General features: G+C 39.5%; 1 protein-coding gene and 1 pseudogene across 1 annotated transcript in view; both read right to left on the bottom strand.

Moving 5' to 3' along the window:
* The window catches only part of TRPC5 (transient receptor potential cation channel subfamily C member 5), a 152,979-nt gene that overhangs the window by 31,083 nt on the left and 94,078 nt on the right, over positions 1 to 27,818 (bottom strand). The window contains exon 6 of the mRNA XM_059679733.1: positions 13,824 to 14,019. Coding sequence (XP_059535716.1) covers positions 13,824 to 14,019 — 196 coding nt within the window. The remainder of the gene's footprint in view (positions 1 to 13,823; positions 14,020 to 27,818) is intronic.
* Positions 1,382 to 2,682, bottom strand: LOC132224515 (large ribosomal subunit protein uL4-like; annotated as a pseudogene).

The following is a 27,818-nucleotide window of genomic DNA, read 5'->3' as shown; positions in this document are numbered from 1 at the left end:
TTTTTATTCTTCATGCCTGTGTTTCTTTTTCCCTTATGATTTCTTCTTTTTACAGCAGTCCCTTCAGCATTTCTTGCATTGCTGGTCTGGTGGTTATAAACTCCTTCAGTCCTTTAATGTCTATGAAGCTCCTGATTTCACACTCAACTTTGATTGATAGCCTTACTGTGTACAGTATTCTTGTATTCAGACCCTTGCTTTGCATGACTTTGTATATTTCATTCCATTGCCTTCTGGCCTGATGCGTTTCTGTTGAGAAATCAGTTTATAGTGTTATGAGAGATCCCTTGTAGGTAACTTTCTGTCTCCCTTTCTGGTAGCCTTTAAGATTCTTACTTCGTCATTGGTGTTTGCCAATTTAATTATAATTTGTCTTAGTGTCAGTTTTTTTTTTGCCTTTGATCATATTTTTATTAAAAATTAGCTGTCCAAAGTGATTTGACCATTATGGAATAAACAAATACTCCCTCTGTCCCATAATAGTAGCAGTTGATGAATGTAATTTGTCCCATAATAATAGTAGCAAAAGAAAATAAATATAGAATGTAACATTTATTATAAAAAACTAGATTAAATTAAACAATAAATTAAAAATAGTACTCCTGATTTTTATTTTGAGTGTTCAGCTAGTTTCTGAATTTTTCAATAATTTAGTTACTGCTTTTTAAACTTGTAGGTAGGATCCCTTGTCTGCGAAGCTTTGCTTTCCCTGTATGCGCGAGCTTAAAATTATTGGAGCCATCGTTCTTCATTGCTTCCAGCATAACTTGTTGAAGTGACAGAAACGTATTATCCAGTATTTCGGGAGAAATATTATCAAAGGCTAATATGGTGCCTCTTCTGCTAAGAGGAATATGTCTAAATTTTTCTCCATAATCTTTGCATTTATGTCCACAGTTTTGTTTCTTCAAAGAATCAACATTAGCATAAGATTCTCCTTGACAATTATTTTTGTAAGCACGTTTCCAAATTCTTGATATGGTCATTCTGTTGCACTTAAATTGTTTTGCAGCTAATGTAATTGTACCTATCTGCAACTATTCCTTTTTCTTTTGATGCATCAAGAACTGGACAATCACAACTCGATCTTTGCTTGAATATTCTTTTTTTTTCATCTTTTACAATGGGTTGATATTCAACGGAAATAAAACAATTGATTTCGATCAGCAGATGAAATTATAAAAATAGTTATAATTCATAATAATTAGATTAACCTAAAAATTGAACGATGTGTCAAAACAAATGAAGATGTCATGAAACATTGATTTTTATTGAAGGCTTCGCAATTTTGGGCTACAACATAACTTACAGCTGCATTCGCCAATAATTCCCTTTTAAATATTCACTTTCTACTATTATTATGGGACAGAGGGAGTATAAGTTTATGCCACAGCTTTCTTTTCTTCTGTGGTGGGTTTCTTTTCTGCGGGCTTCTTCTCAGCTGCTGGTTTCTTGGTAGCTGCAGCCTTTTTCCCCACCAAAGGCTTCTTCTGCTTCTTAAGGCCAACAGCCTTCTTTCTTTTCTTCCCTACTACAGGCTTCTTGCCTGGAACCCCCTTCTCATCTGATTTGGCTTCTAGTGCTTCTGCTGCTTTATCCACCGGAAGCTTGTTGCTCTTGGCCTGAAGAATGGTGTTCCAGTGCATGGTCTTTGCATATGGGTTTAGCTTCAACAAGATTCTCAGGTTTTTAAGTGGATTCTTCTTCAGGACTCTGCGGTGAATCTTCTTGCGTGGTGCTCGGAGGGCTCTTTGGATCTCTGGGCTTTTCAAGATTCTGCTAAGGTCTGTATTGAGCATCTTGTGCATAGGAAGGTTGTAGTTACTCTTGAGGGAGGCAGCTCTATGCCAAGTGCCATACAACTCATCTAACTTGCGGAAAGCACTTTCAGTCCAAATGCAGAAATGGCCCACATGCCCTCCAGGTGCAAGTTTCAAAATGTTCAGTTTGCTTACATTAAGCAGAGTGATTCCAGGGATGTTTCTGATGGCTTTGATGATACCGTTGTCCTCATTATAGATGATACAAGGTCCTCTGCACTGGATACGATGATGGTTTCTCATTTTGCCCTTGCCAGCCCTCATTCGCTGAGAGGCATAGACCTTTTTTTAATATCATTCCAGGCCTTAAGTTTCTTAAGAAGCAAAACAGCCTCCTTGGTTTTCTTGTAGCCTTCAACTTTATCTTTAACCACCAAAGAAAGTTCAGGAACTTCCTCGATATGGTGACCTTTAGATATGACCAGTGCTGATAAAGCTGAGGCAGCGAGGACAGAGAAGATGGCATATTGTTTCTGTGTTGTGTTTACTCTGCCAACGGTGCCAGGTTTTGGTTGGTGCAAACATGCGGTCCCCACGACACATATTTCCAAAAGCACCCTGGCCAGAATGATGAGTTCCACTACCTTGGGACTCTGGGATTTTGAGCCACAGCTCTGCCAGTACCCCAGGACTTGGCACTGGTTTGATGACCTGCCAATTCACTGACAGCATAGGGCTGTCTATTTTTTTTGCGCAAATTGGTGGGCACAAAGTTCACAATATCTGGTTGAATGGGAGCCTTGAACATAGCAGGCAAAGTGACATTTTTGCCAGATGGTTCCCCCTTTTCAGAGTACACAGATATCAGTGGACAAGCACACACCATGGCGGGGAGAGGAGAAGGCCACACTCCTCTCTACCCAGTGCTCCCACAGGAAAAGGCTTGGTGTCAGTTTTGGGGTTCATCTTGTTTGGGACTTTGTGTGCTTCTTGGACTTGGTGTGAGTTTTTTCTTCTTCCCAATATCAGGGAAGTTTTCTGTTATTATTTCTTCAAACAGGTTTTCTATTCCTTTCTCAGTTTCCTCTTCTTCTGGGATCCCTATTATGCAGATGTTGTTTTGTTTCATGTTGTCCCAAAGTTCCCTTAGGCTCTCCTCCTATTTTTTAAGTTTCTTTTCTAGTTGCTGCTCTGCTTGGGTATTTTTTTCATACCTTGTCTTATAGCTCACTGATGTGGTTCTCCACTTCTTCTAGTCTACTGTTGATGTTTTCTATTGTGTTCTTTATTGCAGCAATGTCATTTTTCGTTTCTTCTTGGTTCTTCTTCATTTCTTCTTGGCTCTTACATATATTATTGAATTTGCCTTCCATGCTTTTCAGCATCCTTATGACCATTGCTCTGAATTCTTTCTCTGACAGATTTCTTGCCTCCATTTCGTTTCCTTTCTTTTCTGGTGATTCCTCCTTTTCTTTCGTATGGGGGCTGTTTCTTTGTCTCCCCAACTTGCTCCTCTCAGGGTGTCTGGTTTTGTAGTTCTTCCTCTCCTGTGTTGACTTAAAGGCACAAAATACAACATGACAAGACACAATGCATAGGGCACCAAACATAAATGTATTCACAATACCAATAACCCCAAAGGTGACCACCAGAAAAAAATAGAATTAGGGAGAGAAAAGAGTGCAAAAATTATATTGAGAAAAGGAAAAAAAATGTAAGAGAGAAAAGAAAGAGAAGAAAAAAGAAGGGGGAAAATATATGTATATGGGAATAAAACTCCAAAAAACCAGCAGCTAATCCAAAAAATGCAAACAACAAACACCCTGAGATGAATGCAAATGACATACAACAACTAATCCAAAAAATGCAAACAACAAATACCTAAACAACAAACATTCAGATGAATTTGAGGAGTCAGAGCTCTCTCCAGGAGACCTCTGACCTTTCTGTCTAAGGATTGCCTCGCCAGCTGTGTTTAATTTGCCAATTCCGGGTAGGTGTTATTTGATTCAGCTGTTCCTTCTATATCCTCTAGAGAAGGTGTAGGGCCTATCCGCATATTTGGTGCCACTTTGTCACCCCATAGACAAAATTTTAGGCGCTTGTGGCCTGGGAGGCTGGAGTCTCAGTGTTCGTGGGTTCATAGCTGAGGCAGCTGGTCCCTGGGCATTGTGGTTGTAGGGTCCTGGGAGGTATCCGAGGTCTCCCTGGTTGAAGGTAAGGCTGGGCTTCTGATCACAGCAGCTGTCTCCTTCAAGATGGCGCAGTCTCTGTGGCAGAGGCAGCCACTCTGTGAGAGATTTCAGCAGTAGTAGAGGCTGCCCAGCCGGGGAGCCAGGTCCACCAGTCCCCAGCAGTCCCATGGGATAAAGCTGTCTCTCACTCACAAATATAGACACTCCCCACACGCAGGTCCATGCACTGTCCTTTTGATCTCTCACTCACACACTATCTTGCAGCCTACTGTTTGCCGCCATCTTGGCTCTCTTGATGTTTTTTTGATTACTGCTTCAATTTCATCAGTAGTTATCAGTCTATTCAGATTTTTGATTCTTCCTGATTGAGTATTGGAAGATTGTATTTTTCTAGGAATATGTCAGTTTTGTCTAGGTTGTCTAGTTCGTTTGAGTAGAGTTGTTTGCAGTATTCTTTTACAATCCTTTGTATTTCTGTGGGGTTTGTTGTTACTTCACCTTTTTCATTTCTGATTTTGTTTATTTGGGCTCTTTCTCTTTGTTTCTTGGTAAGCCTGGCTAGAGGTTCTATAAATGCTGCATCCATTTGCAGCTAGGTTTCAAGGTCTGGAGAAGGTGCTGATGCACAAATGAATACACTAGACAAGAAATACAAATTTAGAAGGCATGGGGGAGCCAGGCAGAGACCTTTCTCACTAGCGGAGAGACTCTCTGAAATCCCTGACCCATCAGCTTTTATTTACTTGAATGCACATTTGTCCTTTAGGAATTCAAACAGGCATATCAATGGTAACGTTTGGTAAACAAAAGGATTATCAGATTAGGGGACTGCCTTCAGCTATTAGGCCAATAGCAGGGCAATATTATGCTGATTTTCAGCCCTGCTGAATATCAAAGTCCATTAGCCTTCCAGTAGACTTCTCGCATAATTATGCTAAATACTGTTGGTCTTTGCCTCCAGTAAGGTTCATCAATCTTGCTTATCCTTTCAAAGAACCATCCATTCTTGGTTCTATTGATCTTTTGTATTGTTTTTCTTTTTTTTTTTTTTTTTTGCGGGGGGGGGGGTCTCAATGTAATTTATTTCCACTCTGATCTTTATTATTTCCTTCTTTCTACTTACTCTGGGCTTTTCTTGTTGCTCTTTTTCTAGTTCTTTAAGTTGTTGGGTTATATAACTTATTACCAGTTTTTCTTGTTTTTTTGAGGTAGGCCTGTACTGCTATGATCTTCTCTCTCAGGACTGCTTTCATTGTGTTCCTCAAATTTTGGATTGTTTTGGTGTTTCATTTTTTTTCCCCCAGAATGTTTTTTATTTCTTCTTTGCTCTTTTTGTCAACCCATTCATTGTTTAATAGCATGCTACTTATCCTCCTTGTGTTTGATTGGTTTTTATTGTAGTTTATATGTAATTTTATGCCACTGTGATCTGAGAAGATGCTTGATATAATTTCAAACTTCTTAAATTTTAGAGACTTAGCTTGTGTCCTAATATGTGGTCTATCTTTGAAAATGTAGTCTATAGACCACATTTCAAAGTCTATGATTGTATTGGTGTCGATCTCTCCCTTAATATCTTCCAGAAGTGTGTATTTGGGTGCTCCTGCATTGGTTACATATATGTTTACCAGAGTTATATTCTCTTGTTGTATTGTTCCCTTTATTATTATGAAGTGGCTTTCTTTATCTCTTGTTATGGCCCTAACTTTGAGGTCAATGTTGTCACAGATAAGTATTGCTACCTCAGCTTTTTTTTCATTTCCATTTGCCTGAATTTTCCCCATCCCTTCACTTTTAGTCCATGTGAGTCCTTTGTTCTGAGGTGGGTCCCTTGTAGAAGGCATATATATATGGATCATGTCTTTTTTTTTTTTTTTTTTGGATCATGTCTTCTTATCCATCCAGCTACCCTATGTTTTTTGATCGGAACATTTAATCCATTTATGTTTAAGGTTATTATTGATAGGTACTTAGTTGTTGCCATTTTTTAAACCTAATTTCAATTTATCTTTATTGTTGAAAATATTACAGATTTTCCCTTTTCTTCCCACTGACCCCCTTCACCCCACTCCTTCCCCCTGCCCAGGCCTTCCCTGCACTATTGTTGGTCCATGGGCTATGCATATATGCATATAAATTCAGTTGTTGCCATTTTTATTCTTCATGCCTGTGTTTCTTCTTCCCTTTCTATTTCTTCTTTTTACATCAGTCCCTTTAACATTTCTTGCATTCATATCTTGGTGATAATAACTCCCTTAGCTTTTCTTATTTGTCCGTGAAGCTCCTATTTTCCCCTTCAGTTTTGAATGATAGCCCTGCTGGATAGAGTATTCTCAGATTCAGTCCCTTGCTTTGCATCACTTTGTATACTTCATTCTAGTCCCTTCTGGCCTGATGTGTTTTTGTTGAGAAACCAGTTGCCAGTCTATTGGGAGATCCCTTGTAGGTAACTTTCTGTCTCTCTCTGGCAGCCTTTATGATTATTACTTTGCCATTGATATTTGCCAATTTGATTATGAGGTATCTAGGTGTTGGTCTTTTTGGGTTCATCTTGTTTGGAGCTCTGTGTGCTTCTTAGACACATGACTTTTTTCTTCTCAAAGTCAGGGAAATTTTCTGTCATTTCTTCAAAAAGGTTTTCTATTCCTTGCTTAGCTTCCTCTCTTTCTGGTATTACTATAAAGCAGATGTTGTTTCATTTCATGTTGTTCCAATATTCTCTTAGATTCTCCTCCTGATGTTTAATATTGTTTCCAGTTGCTGATCTGCTTGGGTGTTTTTCTACCTTGTCTTCTAACTTGCTGATGTGGTCCTCAGCTTCTTGTAGTCTACTGTTGAAACCTTCATTGTGTTCTTTATTGCCACTATGTCATTCATCATTTCCTCTTGATTCTTACAAATGTTGGTGAATTTCTCATCCAACCTTTTCAGCATCTTTATAACCATTACTCTGATTCTTTCTCTGACATATTGCTTGCCTGCATTTCATTTATTTTCATTTCTGGTGATCCTCCTTTTCTTTCAGATTAGGGTTTTTCCTTTGTTTCTCCATTTTTGCTGTAACTTTGTGATTGTTTCTATGTATTGTATAAAACTGCCATAACTCCCAGATTTCTTGAATTTGTCTATGTAGTAGATGTTTTGTGGGACCCAGTAGTTTAGTCTCTCATGTCTTATGGGCTGGATATTCTAGGGATTCCCACTACTTGAGATATTTGGGTTCTCTTGATTAGTTGGGTCCTTAAATGTTATTGTCTTGTTCATGGATGGAGTCTCCTCTCAGGTTGTCTGATTATGTGGCTCGCTCTCTACCCTGTCATGCCAACCATTGTGAAGGTGCTGACCAAACAGCATAAAATACAACACAAGACATAACACAAAAGGAACAGAACATAAATGTACTCAAGACACTTATAACCCCAATAGAAGTAACCACCAGAGAAAAGAGAATTAGGAGAGAGAAAGGAGAGCAAAAATGATAGTGAGAAAAGAGAAAAGAAAAGAAAAAGAGAAAAAAGAATGAAAGAATATGAGGAGACAACACAACAAAACAAACAAATAAACAAACCAAAAGGCGCAAAAAACAAACAAACAAACAACCCAGAAGAAGGGAGGAAGAATCTACAGAGGTAGAACTTAAACACGGAAAATAAGGTTAAGGAATTGGATGAGTAGTGGACCACGGTTTAGTATAGAGGAGGGAGAAAGAGAATGAGTGGATAAGCGCAAAAAATAAAAAATAATAAAATAAATTTAGTTCGCTTCAGTGCACTTTAATGCCCCATGTGGGCTGGTTTAGCACCCCACTCTTCTGTTCTGTATGCAAATTCTGGGCTCCCTATTAGGTATTTAGGTGCTGACCACTGTCAGGCACTCTCTTTGGTGATCTACCCCTCCTCTGCTTGTGTCTGTCTCCACAGGCCTTGGTTGCAAGCAGGAGGAACCAATTTGCATGCTTTGCCTGTCTGCCAGCTGTCAATCTTAATCACTCAGGTGTCTGTTTATGTCAGAGCTTTAGGTGGGGTTGGTGCTGTTTTGCTATCTGGAGATCAGATGGGTCTCCATTATGTTCCATTTACTTATATGAGTTTCTATATGCCAGTACCATGCTGTTTTGACTACTGTGGCTTTGTAGTGTAGTTTTATATCAGATAGCATGATTTCTCCAACTTTGTTCTTTTTTCTCAAGATCACTGTCGCTATTCAGGGTCTTTTGTGGTTCCATATAAAGTTTGTGAAAATTTATTTTAATTCTATGTAATATGCCATTGATATCTTGGTAAGAATTGCATTGAATCTATATATCACTTTGGGTAATATAAAAATTTAATGATGTTAATTCTTCCTATCCATTAACATGATAAATGCTTCCACTTATCTGAATCTTCTTCAATTTCTTTTTTCAGAGTCTTGCAAATTTCTGAGTACAGGTTTTATCATCCTTGGTTAAATTTATCCCTAGGTATTTTATTCTTTTTGTAGTAACTGTGAATAAGATTGTTTTCATAGTTTCCCTTCTAATAGTTCATTATTTGTGTATAAAATGCAACTGATTTCTGAATATTGATTTTATGTACTGCAACTTTACTGAATTTATTTATCAGTTCTATTTTTTTTGGTGGAATCTTTGGAGTTTTTTGTTTACATTATCAAGCCATCTGCAAATATTGAGAGTTCTTGCTTCCAAATTTAGATGCATTTTTTTTCTTCTTGTCTGCTGTGGCTAGGTCTTCCAGTACTATCCTATCTAATAAAAGAGAAAAATGGTAAATGGTGTACAACGATACCCTTTTCATTGGTTAATCAGGGCTATATGCAAATTAACTGCCAACAAGATGGCGGTTAATTTGCATATGTAGGCACAATGCAGGGAGGTGAAAGGGAAAGCAGGAAGAAGCCCCCTGCCACTGACAGTGATCGGAAACCCAGGGGGGAGCTAAGAGCTGGGGGGCAGGGCAAAGGCGGCCCTGGGGCCGCCTTTGCCCTGCCCCCCAGCCATGATCGGAGAATCATGTGCCTTTTCCGCCCTGGCCAGTGATAGTAGGAAGTAGGGGTGGAGCCAGTGATGGGAGCTGGGCACGGTCAAAGCTGGCAGTCCCGGGAGCTAGGGGTCCCTTGCCTGGGCCTAAAGCGAAGCCCATGATCGCGATCTGGCTGGCAGGGGAGTTGTTAGGGGGTGATAAGGCTTGCAGGCAGAAGCCGTTAGGAGCAATCAGGCAGGCAAGGAGGCGAGCAGTTGGGAGCCAGCAGTCCTGGATTATGAGAGGGATGTCCGACTGCCTGTTTAGGCCCAATACCACGGGGACATCCCTGAAGGGTCCCAGATTGGAGAGGGTGCAGACTGGGCTGAGGGACACCCTCAACCCCCCGCCCCCCCCCAGTGCACGAATTTCATGCACCGGGCCTCTAGTATGGTATAAAAGTTAAAAAAATGATACATCTGTATAGGGCACTTATGATGAATGGAGCTTGAAGGACTGGAAGCTGCTCTGGGTGAGTGAGTGGTGAGTGAATGTGAAGGTCTAGGACATTACTGCACATCAAGCCCTCCCCCTGAATCCTTCCTACAGGGTCAGAAATAGAACATCAAAGCTGCAAATGCTGCTTCATGAACTCTGTGAGCTGGATGAACATTAACAGGAATCATTATGTGGGATAGATTGATTGGAAATATCTTAGAGAAACTGGCTGGGGAAGGTGTGGATCACAACAGTAGTGACTGCAAGAGGGAATGAAAGGTGGCCCGAGGATCAGTAGGAAGAAGAAACCAAGGTTACTCAAGAATCTTCTATAAACCTCCGAGGAACTTAGTGAGACCTTCAAAGATCTTAGTGAGAATGCAAAAAAAAAAAAATAAAAAAAAATAAAAAAAAGAAAAAGAAAAAGAAAAAGAAAAGGACCAGTCAGAAATTAACCATATACTGACTAAAATAAAGAATAATATTCAGGGATTCAAAAGTAGACTAGAGGATCCCAAGAATCAAGTCAATGATTTCAAATATGAGAAAGCAGAACAAACAAACAAAACAAAACAAACAAACAAACAAAAAACACCCAACCAGAAGTGCAAAAAGAAAAAAGAATCCAAAAATATGAGGATAGTGTAAGGGACCTCTGGGATAACTTCAAGCATACCAACATCCAAATTATGGGGGTGTCAAAAGAAGAGAGCAAGATATTGAAAACCTATTTGAAGAAATAATGACAGAAAGCTTCCCCTACCTGGTGAAAGAAATAGACTTGCAAGTCCAGGAAGTGCAGAGAACCCCAAACAAGAGGAATCCAAAGAGGACCACACCAAGACACATCATAATTAAAATGCCAAGGGCAAAAGACAAAGAGAAAATCTTGAAAGCAGCAAGAAAAAAAAACAGTTAGTTACCTACAAGGGAGTACCAATATGACTGTCAGCTGATTTCTCAACAGGAACTATGCAGGCCAGAATGGAGTGGCAAGAAATATTCAAAGTGGTGAATAGCAAGAATCTACAACCAAGAATACTCTACCCAGTAAAACTATCATTTAGAATCGAAGGTCAGATAAAGAGCTTCACAGACAAGAAAAAGCTAAAGGAGTTCATCACCACCAAACTAGTATTATATGAAATGCTGAAGGATATTCTTGAAGAAGGAGAAGAAGAAGAAGTAGAAGAAGAAGAAGAAGAAGAAGAAGAAGAAGAAGAAGAAGAAGAAGAAGAAGAAGAAGAAGAAGAAAAGGGTAAAGTTAAAAAATAAACAAAAAAGTGACAACAAATACATATCTATCAACAAGTGAATCTAAAAATAAAATGAATAAAAAATTCGATGAACGTAATAAACTGGTGACTGGAATAGAATCAGGGGCATAGAAATGAAACAGATTGATGATTCTCAGAGGGAAGGGTGTGTGGGGGGTGCGGGAAGAGGTTAGACAAAGATCTTTTATCCACCCTGACCGGTTTGGCTCAGTGGATATAGTGTCGGCCTACAGATTGAAGGGTCCCAGGTTCGATTCCAGTCAAGGGCATGTACCTTGGTTGCTGGCACATCCCCAGCAGGGGGTGCGCAGGAGGCAGCTGATTGATGTTTCTCTCTCATCGATGTTTCTAACTCTATCCCTCTCTCTTCCTCTCTGTAAAAAGTCAATAAAATATATTATAAAAAAAGATCTTATATGCATATATGCAGTACCTTTGGACACAGACAATAGGGTGGCAAAGACCTGTGGTGGGGTGGGAACCTGGTGGTGGGGAGCTATGGGGGGAAAAAGAGGGACATCTGTAATACTCTCAACAATAGTTTTGTTTTGTTTTTTAAAGAAAGTGTTTAACATGGAGAGGGTATAGAACTGAGGACTCAAATAGTTTGACTTTGGAAATTTGTTTTTGGTTTCATTCTCACTATCTGGCACACGGGTTCTATCTGGCATTGCATTGATGGAAGAAATAAAACTTTTCTATGTTTAACCTATGACAACCTGAATATATTTTTAAAGTACAAGGACAGGCTGGATCCATACTGTCACAGAAAGCTTTTACTGAAGTATCAGTGGCACTTAATACCTGTTAAAGTAGCTCCTGTGGAATTGTGTCCTTGTCCTCAACAAAGAATTTACAGCAATGAACTATGAAGACCATGGGCTACATTTGGGAGGACTAACTGCAGCGCCCTCTGTAGTGCTGGAGACACAGGTTCCTCTGTGCTGAAACAGCTCAGTGGATGACTGATGGAGATGTGATCTGTGCACTCATAACTGAGGTGCTGCGAGTAAGAGGGGATCTATTGCCAAACCCCACAAATATTTCTCCTGTCAGAGAAAAATATGTTCTTCCTGAACCCACATATCCTTCCATTTCTTATAGGAAATTCATTTCCATTATAATCCTATGGAACCACCATCTTTTTTGTGGTCCATTGTTGACCAAAATGTTATAGGCCTCATGACTGGATGTCAAGTGTATCTCAATAAAGTTAGGAAGTGGGGAGAAGACCATGCATTCCAATCCCTTCAATTTTTGGATAAAGACACTGAGGCTCCCAAAGGAAAAGTTACTCAAAGTCACACAGTTATAATTGACAGAAACAGGACTAGAATCCCTGATCTTCTAATTCTTAATATATTTCACTATATTCCTGTGCCTTCTCCCGCAACTAAGCACCTAAGATCTTAACAATCCTAGTAGATAATTTTATATCCTGATTTTTACAACTCTCAAATTAAAGAAATGCTACAAATCCACCTAGAAGAATGTATTTCACTAGAGGCCCAGTGCACGGATTCATACACTGGTGGGGTCCCTTGGCCTGGCCTGTGCCCTCTTGTAATCCAGGACCCTTCAAGGGATGTCAGACTGCTGGTTTTGGCCCAATCCCCATACACCGGGCCAAGGGACCTCACCAGTGCACAAATCTGTGCACCGGGACTCTAATATCCATATAAGGTCTTTGGTTAATCTCTTCCCACTCTTCCCCCTCCCCTCTTCCCTCTGAGATTCATCAGTATATTCCATGTTTCCATGCCTGTGTGTTGAGCATCTACCCCCTGGTGGTCAGTGCGTGTCATAGCTACTGGTCGAAAGGTTGAACGGTCGAATGGTGGAACGGTTGCTTAAGCTTTTATATATAGATTGCCATTTGTGATTAGGAAGTTCTTCCATACATATAACTCAAAAATTTCCTGCAACATGAATCCATTCCTCTTTCATCTGTTCTTAATGGAAATGGATCACAGATGTTCACTATCACCAGTAATATTTATGAAATATGTGTGTACATATGTGTGCCTGTACAGGCATACCTTGGAGATATTGTAGGTTTGGTTCCAGACCACTGCAATAAAGTGAATATTTCAATAAAGCAATCATAATATTTTTGCTGGTGGAGGGTCCTGTCTCCAATTCCTAAAAGAGTGCAACATCTGTGAAACACAATGAAACGAGGTAAGCCTGTAGACACATTCACACACACACGCACACACACACACACACACACACACACACAGAGCCAAAAATTAAGCTTCTTTTCTATAGGCTAAATGACTCCTCAGTGGTAAACCAAGTCAGAAAAATAGTACCTATGAAGGAATATAAGACTTGGGTCTTTTTATCCTGTCCCTTTAATGCTATAGCAAAACCTTGAGCACGAGATGAACCCATGGGGGTGATTTAGCATCTTAATATTAACTAAATATACAAATTCAGTGATATTTAACTAAATAGGACCTCTGATAGCTAGAACTTCTTTGCTGGATATTTACTTTGGCATCACAAAACAAGGCATGGCCCAGACTGATCACATATCCTATACCTTTGCCATTTCTATTTTAGAGTACTAAATATTGCTGATCCAAATGGCATGTGATGGTGAAAAAATATTCAGCTATGGACTCTACTTAAGAGCATCTCACAGTGAAGTACAGTTATTCATATATCCTTGATAAAAAAACATAGCCACTCTGTCTGAGAAGGTTGTCCTAGTCAGCGGAATGCTCAGTTTTGGGAGGAAGATGATTGCAGTGAAGAGAGATAAGGCCCTGTTTCCTAGAGAACTGAGTCAGCTCAATCTCCTCTGGAGGTTAGTAGGGTGACAGGTAGTGACTAAATTGTACTCAGACTTCCTGAGCTCTCCTTACTAAGATAAGAAAACAGATTCAGAGATTTAAAAATATTTTTATCAGGTAACCAAAAAACCTTATTAAATAGAACATCTTTTAGATTTCTGAGATTTAATGGACTGCGAGTCCAAACTGAGTTGTCTTGGAAAGAAATAATTCAATCTAACAACTAGGAAAGCTAATGTAAAATAAGTGAAGCATACAGATTGCCAATGTGACCCCTCCCCCGAAACCATCCTAGTAAAGGTAACCACCCTTGCAAAACAAAGTTACTCACGGCAATAAGCTGGTAGGAGTTGTTCATCATGGCTATCAGCATGTTCAGTAGCACTACCAGGGAGATGACATTGTATGTCCCAAACATGGTAGCTCCCACAAACTCTGTGAACTCATGTCTGGCTTTCACATTGGTGACATAGAGATTTAAAAGTCCGAATACAGACCAGAAAAGTGACTGAAGGGTTTCAAAGAGCCTAAAGAGAGAAAAGAATAGGTTAGTTAATTCTTTAGGAAGAGCAAGATGAGAGAAAATGTGGGATTATCTGCTAATAAGGGGGCTGCCATATTTGCATCCAAACAGGTAGACTGATGATCTCACATATTTTGGTCTCTTCCCCAACTCAAACCAGCTAGATCAGTTTGTTTGTTTGTTCTCACTTCTACTTCTTATGCTTTGTCTTTCCACCTATAATACCATCTCCCTCTTCTTATTCTACATAGAACCTATAATACTGCAAGACTTATTTCAAGGGCTGAAGACTTCCTCCACCAAACTTTCTCATCTCCAGACCATGTGACTTACCATCAGTTTAATTACATAGAGGGAGAAATACAGTGGCAGTTGCATTATGGTGCTTGGATTATATTGCTGTGGATTAAAATGTCAGCTCTGACATTTGCTAGCTGAGTGAACATGAGCACTTATCATTTGTAATACTTCTATTGTGGTTCCCACAGCTCCCAGGATGGTGCTCAGCTCAGTTGAGAAGCTTACAGATTTTTGAATTAATACTTTATATGGGTTATTTTTAATGTTATATCCTATATAATAAAGAGGTAATATACAAGTTGACCATCATGCCCTCATAAGATGGCGGCACCCACAGTGGGGGCGGGCCTGGCCACTCCGCGCACCTGCCACCAGAGTTCCCTCTGCCCTGCTGGGGGCTTTGGGGCCTCCTGCACCCCCCACTGACTGACAGCTCGCCCAGGCTCCTCCAACCAGCTGCCCATCCCTCTCTTCCTCCCTCCCCCGAAGCTGAAGCCTGACTGTGGTGTCCAACAAATTGGAAGTTATAACTCATGTCCTTGAGAGTATCCTCCATTCTTCAGCCAGGGCTGCCTGCTCCACATGCCTGCCACCAAAGTCCCCTCAGCCCCGAGTCCCTTCACCCCTGTCAGGAGCCTTGGGTCCTCCTGCACCCCCCACTGACTGAGGCTCAGGCAAGCAGGGCTGGCCTAGGTGCAGGCAAGCCTCGGATGGTGGCTGCCCAGCCGCCCAGGGCTGGCCTGAGCTCAGGTAACCAGGGCCCGCCGAGGCTTGCGCTACTGGCAGTGGCAGCAGCAGAGGTGTGATGGGGGTGTTGGCTTTCCCTGATTGCTGGGTCGCCTCCTGCCCCTGAGGGATCCCGGACTGTGAGAGGGGGCATGCCGGGCTGAGGGACCCCCCCCCCCCCCGACGCTCCAGTGCTTGAATTTTCATGCACTGGGCCTCTAGTTAACTAATAATTATTGAGTACTATAAAAGCACACTAAGCACTTTTACACACATTATCATTATGATCCTTATAAAAACTTTGTTACTGCTGAGGAAACAGAGGTTCAGAGATTGAATGACTTGCTCATGGTCACCCAGCTATAAGTGTTTATTAACTATTTGATTTTGGAAAAGTTACATAGCCACTTTAAACTTCAAGTTTCCTGATCTCTAAAATAGTTATTGATAGGATAAATACCAATTGTTAACATTTCTTGTGCTCTTACTCTATGGCAGGCACTGTGGTGTTTTCACTGTATTATAATATTTGATTCTCAGAATAACCCTATGAAGTAGATACTATTATTTTTTTTCAAATGAGAAGCTGAGGTGCAGAGTGGTCACACAGTCAGGAAGAGGTAGGATTTGCACCCAGTTCTTCTGACTCTGGAGCCCACACACTTAACCACCTTACTCTATCATATAAGATACTGCACTCAACACAGTGTCTGGGATATGGTTAGCATAAAAAAGGCAGTTATTCTAATTGTTTGCTATGAACTTCTTGAGGATAAGGATGCCATCTTATTCATTGTGCTCATTGCTTGGCACATAGCAGTTTGCTGAATAAATATTTGTTGAATAACTATAAAAGATGACAGGAGATGAAAATAACTAAAGAAAGTACAAACGAATGGCACCACCCTGTGATGATTATATGTAGAAGGCTATGAACTGAAATTAGGGGAGAAAACTGAAGACAATCAATAAGGACCTTTAGTATCTGGACAGGAAAAAAAGAAAAGCCTTTGAGGGGACTAAGTTTTTATCCACATAAATAATATTGGAAAATACGGACTGAATGTTAGGTAGAGAAATCAACATTGATTAGAAATAGCCATAAATGAATGGCGATAGTCTACAAGGAGGTTGTAAATGACCTGCTAAGTCACAGCTCTGTGCTATTTAGCATAAATGCATTTTAAAAAATATATATTTTATTGATTTCAGAGAGGGAGAGAGAGATAGAAACATTAATGGTGAAAGAGAGTCATTGATCAGCTGTCTCTTGATGCCCCCTACTGGGGATCGAGCCTGCAACCTGGGCATGTGCCCTTGACTGGAATCGAATCTGTGATCCTTCAATCTGCAGGCCGACACTCTATCCACTGAGCCAAACCAGCTAGGGCTGCATTTGTTATTATTGTAATTTTACATGGTTTACAAAACCAGTCTTATACCTGCATACGTGAATAAAGCAGAGTGGAGCATGTATGCCTAAATTGAAATCCTGACTCTGCCACTGATCATCTATGTGACTGGAAGCAGCCTGCTTAACTTTTTTGTGCCCTAATTTCTCCATTTATAAAATAGTTAATGATAATAGCTACCTGATAGCATGGTTGTAAAGATTATATGAGTTAATTCATGTAAAGCTCATTTTGTTATAGTGCCTGGACCTCACACTCAGTAAATATTATTTTTATGAGTATTACTAATCATCAACCCAAATACAGCTTAGTTCTTGTTTTGCTTTTATTGTCCTTATAGATTGTCATTCATTTGCATATCTAGTTACATAATTGAAATCATAGTGTATATAAATTTTGTGGTTTTAAAAATTGTAGATTTTGTATATATATATATATATGTATAATCACTTCAACGGTAACATTTCAATAGCTGCCCAATATTCTATCTAGCAAATACCAAACTGGTCTGAGAGTTTTATCAATGATTTTGATGAGTATAGATGGTAAGCTTCTTAGATTTTCAGATTATACAAGACTGGGAATGTTAGCTAATAGATTGAGTGACAGGATAAAGTTTCAAAAACATTTTAACAGCCTGAAACAATGTGCTAGAACTAATGAGATGACATTTAATAGGGATCAATGTAGAGCTTTGCTCTCAGGCCAAGTGCCCAAGTACAAAATGAGGGAGATTGGAGAAAGGCCAAGGGTTTTTGCTGATAGCAAGTTCGAAGTTGATCAGCAGAACAACAGAGCTGGCCAGTTACTTCAACCATATGGGGGGAGGGTAAAACAGAAGTAGATCTTCTAGAATTAAAGATAGGATTGCTATTGGACTTCATTCTTTTCACTCAGTTATTTAACGGGCATGTTGAACACCTTTATGTCTTAGTTTCCTCTATGATATGTACAAAGCTTACTAAGCTGGGGATCTCAGTATGGTGAGAGACAATAAATTACTAAAATACAGCAGATTATTTATTATAATGGAGATGTAGTTAGAAGACCATGGAAAAGACAGAAGGAGACTGTTACTGAGGGCAAAGTCAGAGTAAGAAAAGGCTCAAAGAGCAGGTGATGCTTTGGCAGAGACTTAGAGGATGGTTACAAGTTTCCCAGGCTGAGTATGGGCATTTTAGGCAGAAGGAATGGTATGTTATGTGTGAAGACTATAGGGCTGAGATGCTCCCCTGTAGTTGGAAAAGAGCAAGAAAGATGTTGACTATGAAGGATAGGAGTAAGAGGGAGGAGAGGTGGAGTCCAGATAACTAAATCCTGTGTGCTATGGTAAAGAGGTGGATTTTACACTGGAGAATACTCAGCTACCTGATGAGCATTAAGCCAGGGGGATGACAGGATAACCCTGGTATTTAGAAAGAAACCTGCATGTGGCCGGTGGAAAGTTATTTGAAGAAGAGATAAGACTTAAGGCTGGCACATAGAACATTTTCTAGGATAAACTCACATGTTAGGACACAAAACAAGTCTTAATAAATTTAAGAAGATGGAAATCATATCAAGCATATTCTCTGACCATAATGGCATGAAACTAGAAATCAATCACAAGAAAACAAAACAAAACAAAAAACACACAAAGACATATAAGCGTAACCAATGGACACAGACACCAGGGGGGTGAGGGCATGAGTGGGGGATGGGGGGCAATGGGGGAATAAGAACACATATGTAATACCTTAATCAATAAAAAAAGAAAAACACAAAGATATGGAGGCTAAGTAACATTACTAAACACTGAATGACTTAAAAACGAGATCAAGGAAGAAATCAAAATATAACTTGAAACAAATGAAAATGAAGATACAACAACCCCAAATCAATGGGGCACAACAAAAATAGTCCTACAAATGAAATTCATAGGACTACAGGCCTAAAATCAGAAATAAGAAGAATCTAAAATGAACAATCTAAGTTTACACTTAAAAGTACTATGGAATTAACAGCAACAAAAAAGGCCAAAATGTCTAGATTCTAGAAGAAATAAAAATCAGAGCAGAAATAAACAAAATAGAGTCTAAAAAATATGAAAGGTAAGTGAAACCAAGTGCTGGTTCTTTGAAAAGATAAACAAGATTAACAAACTTTTAACAGACTCATCAAGAAAAAAAAAGAGAGAGAGGAACCAAATAAATAAAATTGGAAATTAAAGAAGAGAAGTAACAACTGACTCCACATAAATAAAAAGGATTGTAAGAAAGAATTATAAATAATTATATGCCAACAAATTGGACAATCTGGACAAAATGGATAAATTCCTAGAATAAAACAATCTTCTAAAACTGAATCAGGAAGAATCGGATAATCTGAATAGACAGATTACAACTAATGAAATTAAAGCAGTAATAAAACAAAAACTTTCAACAAACAAAAGTTCTGGATTGGACAGCTTCACAGGTGAATTGTACCAAACATTCAAAGACCTAATACCAATCCTTCTCAAATTACTCCCAAAATTCAAGAGGAGGCAAGACTCCCAAGCTCACTTTATGAGGCCAGTAGTATCCTAAATGTAAAACCAGATAAAGACACTACAAAGAAAGAAAATTATAGGCCAATATCTCTGATGAACATAATGCTGAAACCCTCAACAAAATATTAACGAACTGGATCCAGCAATACATTAAAAAGATCATACATCATGATCAACTTGGATTTATTCCTGGGATGCAAGGTTGGTACAATATCCACAAATCAATAAACATGATACACCACTTAAACAAAATGAAAGATAAAAACCACATGCTCATACCAATATATTCAGAAATAGCATTTAATAAAATCCAGCACCCAATTATGATAAACACTCTCAGAAAAGTGGGAATAGAGGCAACATGCCTCAACATAATAAAGGCCATATATGACAAACTCACAGCCAGCATCATACTCAATGGGCAAAATCTAAAATCGTTTTTCTTATGATTGGTAACAAGTAAGGGATGCATGCTTTCACCACTCTTATTCAACATAGTACTGGAAGTCCTATCTACAGTGATCAGACAAGAAGAAAAAATAAAAGGCATGCAAATTGAAAAGGAAAAGGTAAAACTGTCATTATTTTCATATGACATGATACTGTATATTGAGAACCCTAAAGGTTCCACCAAAATTACTAGACCTGATAAATGAATTCAGTAAAGTAGCAGGATACAAAATCAATATCTAGAAATCAGTTGTATTTTATACACCAACTAGAGGCCTGGTGCATGAAATTCGTACATGGGCAGAGGTATCCCTCAGCCTGGCCTGCACCCTATCCAATCTGGGACCCCTTGGGAGATGTTCAACTGCCAGACATCCTTCTCACAATCTGGGACTGCTGGTTCCCAATTGCTTGCCTGCCTGCCGATTGCCCCTAACTGCTTCTGCCTGCCAGCCTGATCACCCCCTAACCACTCCCCTGCCAGCCTGATTGAAGCCTAACTGCTCCCTTGCAGGCCTGGTTGCCCCCAACTGCCCTCCCCTGCTAGCCCGGTCTCTTCCAACTGCCCTCCCTGCAGGCCTGGTTCCCCCCAACTGCCCTCTCCTGCTGGCCTGGTCTCCCACAACTGCCCTTCCCTGCTGGCCATCTTGTGGTTGTGGGCACCTCCATCTTTGAGGGCATGACAGTCAATTAGCATATTCTCTCCTTATTGCCTGTGGGTGCCGCCACCTTTGAAGGTGGGGCAGTCAATTAGCATATTCCCTCCTTATTGGCGGTGGGCACTGCCATCTTTGTGATGGTATGAGGGTCAATTAGCATATTCCATCTTTATTAGATAGGATAATGAACTATTATAAAAAAAAACTAAGGAAACAATTCCATTTACAATTGAATCAAAATAAATAAATTACCTAGGAATAATTTTAACTAAGGAGGTAAAAGATCTATACTCAGAAAATTACAAAACACTGAAGAAAGAAATTAAAGAAGATACAAACAAATGAAAGTATATTCCATGTCCATAGATAGGAAGAATTCACATAATTAAAATGTCCATATTTCCCAAAGAAGCCTATAGATTCCCCACAATTCTTATCAAGATACTAATGGCATATTTCACAGAACTAGAACAAATATTCCAAAAATTTATATGAAATCACAAAAGTCCCTGAATAGGCATAGTAATCTTGACAAATAATAACAAGGTTGGTGGACTCACATTGCCTAATATCAAGCTGTACTACACGGCCATAGAAATCTAAACAGCATAGTACTGTCATAAAAAAAGACATTAAGATCAGTGGAACAGAATAGAGAGCCCAGAAATAAGCCCACACCTTTATGGTCAATTAATACTTTACAAAGGATGCAAAACATACAATAGGGTAAAGATAGCCTATTCAATAAATGATGTTGGGAAAACTGGACAGATACATGCAAAAAAATGAAACGACTATCTTCTTACATGATACACAAGAATAAACTAAAAATGGATTAAAGACTTACATATAAGACTTGAAATCATAAAAATCCTAGAAGAAAACTCTGACATTTCTCTTAGCCTGATATACATAAAAAACCAAGAGAAACAAAAGAAAAAATTGACAATGGGACTATATCAAACTAAAAAGTTTTGCACAGCAAAGGAAACCATCAACAAAATGAAAAGACAATCCATTAAATAGGATAACATATTTACCAATGATACATCTTATAAGGGGTTATGTCCACTTCTCCCAAGAGGACATACCAATGGCCAATAGACATATGCAAAGATGTTCAACGTCACTAATTTACAGAGAGCTGCAAATTAAAACCATAATGAGATATTAACTAGCACCTGTCAGAATGGCTATCATCAATAAACCAACAAACAACAAGTGTTGGCCAGGATGTGGAGAAAAGGAAACCCTCGTGCACTGTTGGTTGGAATGTAGATTGGTGCAGCCACTAAGGAAAACAGCATAGAGGTTCCTCAAAAAATTAAAAATGCCCACTGCCTTATGACCTAGTGATTCCACTTCTGGGAATTTTTCCGAAGAAACCCAAAACACTAGAACTGATAAATTTGGAAGAATATATGCAACCCTATGTTCATTGCAGCATTATTTACAATAGCCAAGATTTGGATGCAGCCTAAGTGCCCATCAGTAGATGAGTGGATAATAAAGCTGTGGTACAGTAATGCAATGAAATATTACTCGGCTGTAAAAAAAAGAAGGAAATCCTTACCCTTTGTAACAGCATGGATGGACATGGAGAGTTTTATGCTAAATGAAATAAGCCAGTCACAAGTACCATATGATTTCACTTATATGTAGAATCTAATGAACAAAATAGAAACAGATTCATAGGTACAGAGAACAGATGGAAAAGGGGTTGGAGGGCTGGGTGAAAAGGTGAAGTGATTAACACCCTCCCCCCAAAAGAGAAATTATAGACACAGATTACAGTATTGTGATTGCCAGATGGATAGGGTCATGAGGCAAGGTAAAAGAGGACAAAGGAAGGAATGTATGGTCATGTAAGGAGACTTGACTTTGAGTGATGAACACACAATATAATATACAGATGATGTATTATAGAATTGTACACTTGAAACCTATATAATTGCATTAACCAATGTCACCTCAATAAATTCAATAATTTTTTTGAAAGGAAAGACTTAAATCTGGGAGACAAGCATGCAGCAGTTCTTGGAAGACATAATTTAGACCTGAATAAAGACACCAAGACAGTGGTGTGTATGTGTGTGTGTGTGTGTGTGTGTGTGTGTGTGTGTGTGTGTGTAGAGGATGATTTCAAGAAATATTTAGGAAATAGAACTAACAGGGCTGAGTGAAAGACTAGATGTGCTGCCTGAGAGAGAGTGTGAGAGTCCCAGATGATGCCTAGGATTCTGGTTGGTGTTACTTAATAAGGTGATGAATTAAAGTGAAAATAGGTTTGGGATGGGGATATGGAGATAAGGAATTTAGCTGTGGATATTTTGTGTTTGAGAGGCCTGTGACACAGCCAGGTGTATTCAAGAGGCATTTGGAGATAAGGGCTTGGGTCTCAGAAAGAGATACAAGACCAGAAAGTTAGCTTCTTACCACCTCCACCCTTTTTCTCTCACAAGTCCTGTGCAATCAGAATGGTGATGCCTTCCCAGTTGCTTCTCTTGACAGTAGATGAAGGCCAAGCACTCCCAGTATGGAATTCTGAACTAAAATGACCAATAGTACTGTCATGTGGTTGTAAGCAAGGACAATAAAGTCCCCTTGAATTATGTGCCAAGGGGGAAAAAAAAGATTTTTCCTTCTTTTAAGCCAAAGAATAGCAATGGCATCTGTAGAATCAGAAGAAAAAGGATGACAATAAGCATGCCGTACTTTGTTCTAGGCATACAAACAAGTTCACTTTCCCCTTCTCTAAAAGCTGAGTCTTTCTGATGCCCTGAGTAGCATGTATTTTAGTAGGTTTATACAGAAAATGACCGAGTTGAGTAATTTAAAAGAAAACATAAATCAGAGTCAGACCTGTATGGAAGGAAAAATAAATCAACACCTAGAGAAAAGTTGAGCTAATATTACTGTTGATTTGACCCCAGCAGGATGATGCTTCTTCATAACTGACCCCCCAAGATATAATTTTTTGTGTGACAGTGCCCATTCTTGTCAATTATCCCTGCTGGGAAAGTGATGGGAGCAAAATGTCAGTTGGCAACAGGGGTGTTAATAATCACTACAGACTTGCAAGAAGGTGTTTCATAAACTTCCTAAGCATAGTTTATATGAAAGGGTAATTGGCAGGGACCTGGCATCCTGGAAAACACCTTGCATTCAGGTGTTCAATTCTGTTGAATGCTTTGATGGGAACAAGTATAGTCTCCTAGTGCTTAAGCCACTACAAAATTGCTCTTTATATTAAAAACAGGTTGATGTGAAATCTGTAGAGTTATGCAGGAAAGGAAGCAGTTCCTCGTCTGGAGGCACTAGCAAGGTGACCAGTTGCCATTAAACACCCAAGGTTGGCTTAATAAAAATGGCACTATTTCTTTGTCAACTCATTTTGGCCTCTCTTTCCTTTCACAGGAGTCTGGTTTCTCTATCCAAAATTTTACCCTGAGAGGCAATAATTATGGCCTCGTGGAGGAGGTGGGCACTGCAAAATGGGCAATAGAATAAGCCAACATTTTTCAAACTCTGTTCACTGGAACATCATCCTGGCCAATACATTAGAGGAAACCTCTCACTACATTGTACATTCACAATGGAAAGTCTGAGAGGTCCTGCAATGAAGACATCTTTTAAAATTTGTCTTAGCATTTTCAAAACACATTTGATCTTAGATCCTGTTTTCATGTCTATTAACATTTCCCTGATCTGTGGTTATTTGTAACCCATTTTAGAAAATGCTGCTAGAGGCAAATAAGCTTGGTAGCATTGTTTTTTCTCTTCTCAGTTTGTGCAGCTTGGGGTCAAGCAGAAACACTTTTTTCTTGACCTTTGCTAATGAGCAGCTTTCTAGAATATCTGAGTTTACTAAAGTGCCTCAGTTTATAGAGTTAAAGGGAAAAATTATATCTTAATTTAATGACTAAGAATATCTCACAATCAAAAACTTGGGGTCATTGTTGTGATATTGATAAGTGGCACTTCCCAAAACTTGGGGTGGAGATGGGCAATGTATAGGCCACTGAGACCAGGGTAATCCCATCACCACTCCTGGAACCTAACACATTTCCTGAAGTGTGCTTATTTGCTTTCTATTGTCTATTTCTCTGATAGTGATTTGCCAGAAAAGAAAAGCCACACTTAAGGCTTGAAGGTCCTAAAGAAGCAGGTATTGAATTTGCAAAGAAAAGTTACAGGAGTTCCATGTGTCTGGAGGTAGTAGACTCATGGACAAAGAGCCTTGAGCTGTCTCCTGTGTCCCCAGCAGGAATGGAAAACATTTCCAATCAGTGCTTGGTACCCTTTTGCCCACCTGAAACCTTAAATTAATCCTAGAAGGTAAGCTGATTTTAATCTCTTCCAGCCTGTCCTCTCTCGCTAGCTTACTTCTGTGAAAGGTGGTGCAGTTGTCACTGGGAGATGCTCACAAGCTTTTGCCATAACCCCATTCTACACTCCACATAAGATTATGACACAGAGCATTTGTTGCTACCATCATTCCAGCTTCTATTCTACACCATGTGTGCTCAAGCAACCTTATTGATTCCCATTTAGTATGTCCAATTAACATGACTTCTGTTTTACAATCCTAGGTAGGGAAAACATTCCTCAATCAGATATAATGCCCATCCCAATAATACAATCATGTAAAAGAGATGCAACCACTTCACATAAAGCCCATTCAAACATGCCAATTCTACAAATGTTGACATTAATCCCATCAACCCTTGTGTTTCTAACTGCAGCCTCTAGTAGGTCTTCATCAACAGGTTTTGATTTTCTAATACTGGGTAGGGAAAGTGTTCCACTGTCAGATATATACATATCTATTTCCTTAAAACATTCAGGAAGAGGAGACACACCTTCTTTACATAAAGCCTGCTCAAACATTCCAACTTTCATAATTCTATCAACCCTTACATTTTTATATTCCCTCAATTGGTGAAGCCTGAGTCAGGGCTTCACGAATGGGTTTTGGTACCACAGTTTGTGGGACTCCTGTGTTAAATGAGTCCTGGAAACTTCTCTTTTCCACCCTCTGACCATGTTACCTACTCTTGTGGTTTTGGGTCCCCAGCCAGGGGTTGATCCAAGAGACCCTTGCCCTTGTGTCAATCTAACTTGATTAATCTCCCAAACCACTGCCAGAAGAGATTGATGATCATGTTTCTCATTGTGATTTTTGCCTTCTGGCTTTTTCAATTTCTCCAAACTGGGGTAGAGTGGACTTGTTTTGGACCCTTTAATGTTGGGGACCCAGCACAGGTTCTTTAGTCTCACCCAATCTTTGATAGTACTGTACTAAATTTTTTGTTTTAATCTTATCAATGTCCATTTTATTTATCTCATTTTAAAATAACCATCTTAAGATTTACATCCTGCTGGGATGAGTCTTGTGACTCTCCACTTTGTTTCCACTTTGTTTCTGCTCCTATCAATATTTGCTTTATTTATCTTATTTCTTTTTTTTTAGTTGGAGAGGGAGAGAGAGAGAGAGAGAGGGAGAGAGAGAGAGAGAGAGAGAGAGAGAGAGAGAGAGAGAGAGAGAGAAAGAGAGAGAGATTGGTTGCCTCCAGCACTCACCCTGACCAGGAATGGAACCTGTACACCTTTGGTGTATAGGACAATGCTCCAACTGAACCACACCACCAACTGGGGCCATCTTATTTCTTAATAACTACTGAAAAATTTCCACCTTTTTGGTCTCTTCCTATTCTCCTGTTACTTAGCCTAATGTTTTTTACTAGCACGTGTAAGACCCAGGAGGAGAAGCTGAGATAGGAAATTTGATAAGGCTTCCTCAAAGGTCCCTGGGTTTTGCAATAGAAAGGTGACATGGGGCACCCAAATGAAAGTGGTCCCCTTAACTATACTAGTAGCACTTACCATAACCTGAGTAATGGGCATGTTCAGCACCGAATATCCCAGTCATCATAAAGCCAGTCCCACATGGCTTGCATATGAAGCATACCAGCTGCTTCATCTGGGGGGATGCACTTGGCTCCACATTTATAGGGGGAGATGGAAAGTCCCCCTTATCAGGGTAAATAGACCTTAATGGCTTTTATCCAGTCCACCAGGCTGGCTGTTCCTTCAGAAATAACCTCCTGGGTGTATGGATTGTGTATAGCCATCTCTGATTGTTCCACAATGAGCGGTGGGTTCTACATCTACCTACACTTGCTCTTTCACTCTGCAGCCTTCAAAACCAACTACACAGTATCCAAAGTAGTTACTCTCAAAATGCATCTCAGTATAGATTCTTTGAGAAGCTTGTGATATTGAATTACAAAATGAAACAACTCCTTCACTCTATACTCCCTAGTTTCAGTAGTTTCTTGGTGTCATCTGCCCCACTGCATTGAAACCTTCTTGCTGATCAGAGGTCTTAAAGGTATTTTCTATTGTTACCACATAATTTCCCCCTTGGGGGCAGCTTTGAGGCTGATGACCCAAGATCAGAGTGATCTAAGTCTCAGCTTGGTTTAGTATTAATGTCCAACCCAACATTTTCTTATATTTCCATTTTAGCTATTACAGATAACAATAACCAAAGGTTTGTATGTTTAGCATGCTTCTTATTATTTTGCATTTCCTTATATATCTAATGAGTCAACTCAGAGTGAGGTTTACTACATTTGTAATTTCCATTGCTAATTTTTACCTTTAGTAACATATCATAGCACAACTGCAGTTTCATATCATGGTGACTAGGTACCATCCAGGGATCAAAGGTTCATAATCTCCTGCCTTTCTCTTTTTTTCTCTTCCGAAACCACTACATATTTCTGTGAGCCGCAGCTATTCTAGCAAATCCCATTTCTCTGACACCAACTAACAGGTTCTGAACTCAAATCCAACGTGTGGGTATAGGTAGGTTTCCCCCCACATGCACACACATACCACCAATTCTCCAATACCATCTGGGTGGTCCTACAATTCCACTTCATTCTGACACTGCTGAATTAAGGACCCAGTCCCACAAGACTGCTCCTCTCCCCACTTCTGATCCTAGGTTTGCTTCTCACGGACAATCTAGGGACTACAGCAATTTTCATGTCATGACACACATAAACAAACTAATTATCAAAATTCTATGGCACACCAAAATATATTACATTTTTTGCTGATCTGACAAAAAATAGGTATAATTTTGATTCATTCATGTGAGAGTGGTTTTGGTGTGTTGACCATCGTCTCTTTTTTTTTTTGACAATCAAAGGGAAAAGAGGTGAGTGCCCCTAACTAAATAGTCAGGTATTACATGTTTTAAAAATTTTTGTGGCACACCAGTTGAAAATTGCTGGACTAGAAGTTCCCACAACCTTCTTATGTTCAATTAAATTGCTAGAGCATCTCACAGAACTCAGAGAAACATTTTACTTACTACATTACTGGTTTGTATAAAAGGACATAACTCAGAAACAGCTAGATGGAAGAGATGCATAGGGCAAGATATGGGGAAAAGGCGTGGGACTTTTATGACCTCTCCAAGCACATGCCAATCTCCCCAAATCTTTACCAACCCAGAAGCTCTCAGAAACCTATCCTTTAGTTTTTTTTTTTTAATGGAGGCTTCATCACATAGGTATCATAGGTTAAATTCATTTGTCATTAGTGATTGAACTCCAATTTCCAGCTGCTCTCCTCTTCCTGGAGGGCAGAAGGGTGGGACCGAAAATTTGAACCCTCTAATCAAATGGATAACTCCACTGGCTGCCAGCTC

The sequence above is a fragment of the Myotis daubentonii genome, chromosome X, assembly GCF_963259705.1.
Source record: "Myotis daubentonii chromosome X, mMyoDau2.1, whole genome shotgun sequence".
NCBI classification, from domain to species: Eukaryota; Metazoa; Chordata; class Mammalia; order Chiroptera; family Vespertilionidae; genus Myotis; species Myotis daubentonii.
This window is presented reverse-complemented; position numbering and strand designations above follow the sequence as displayed.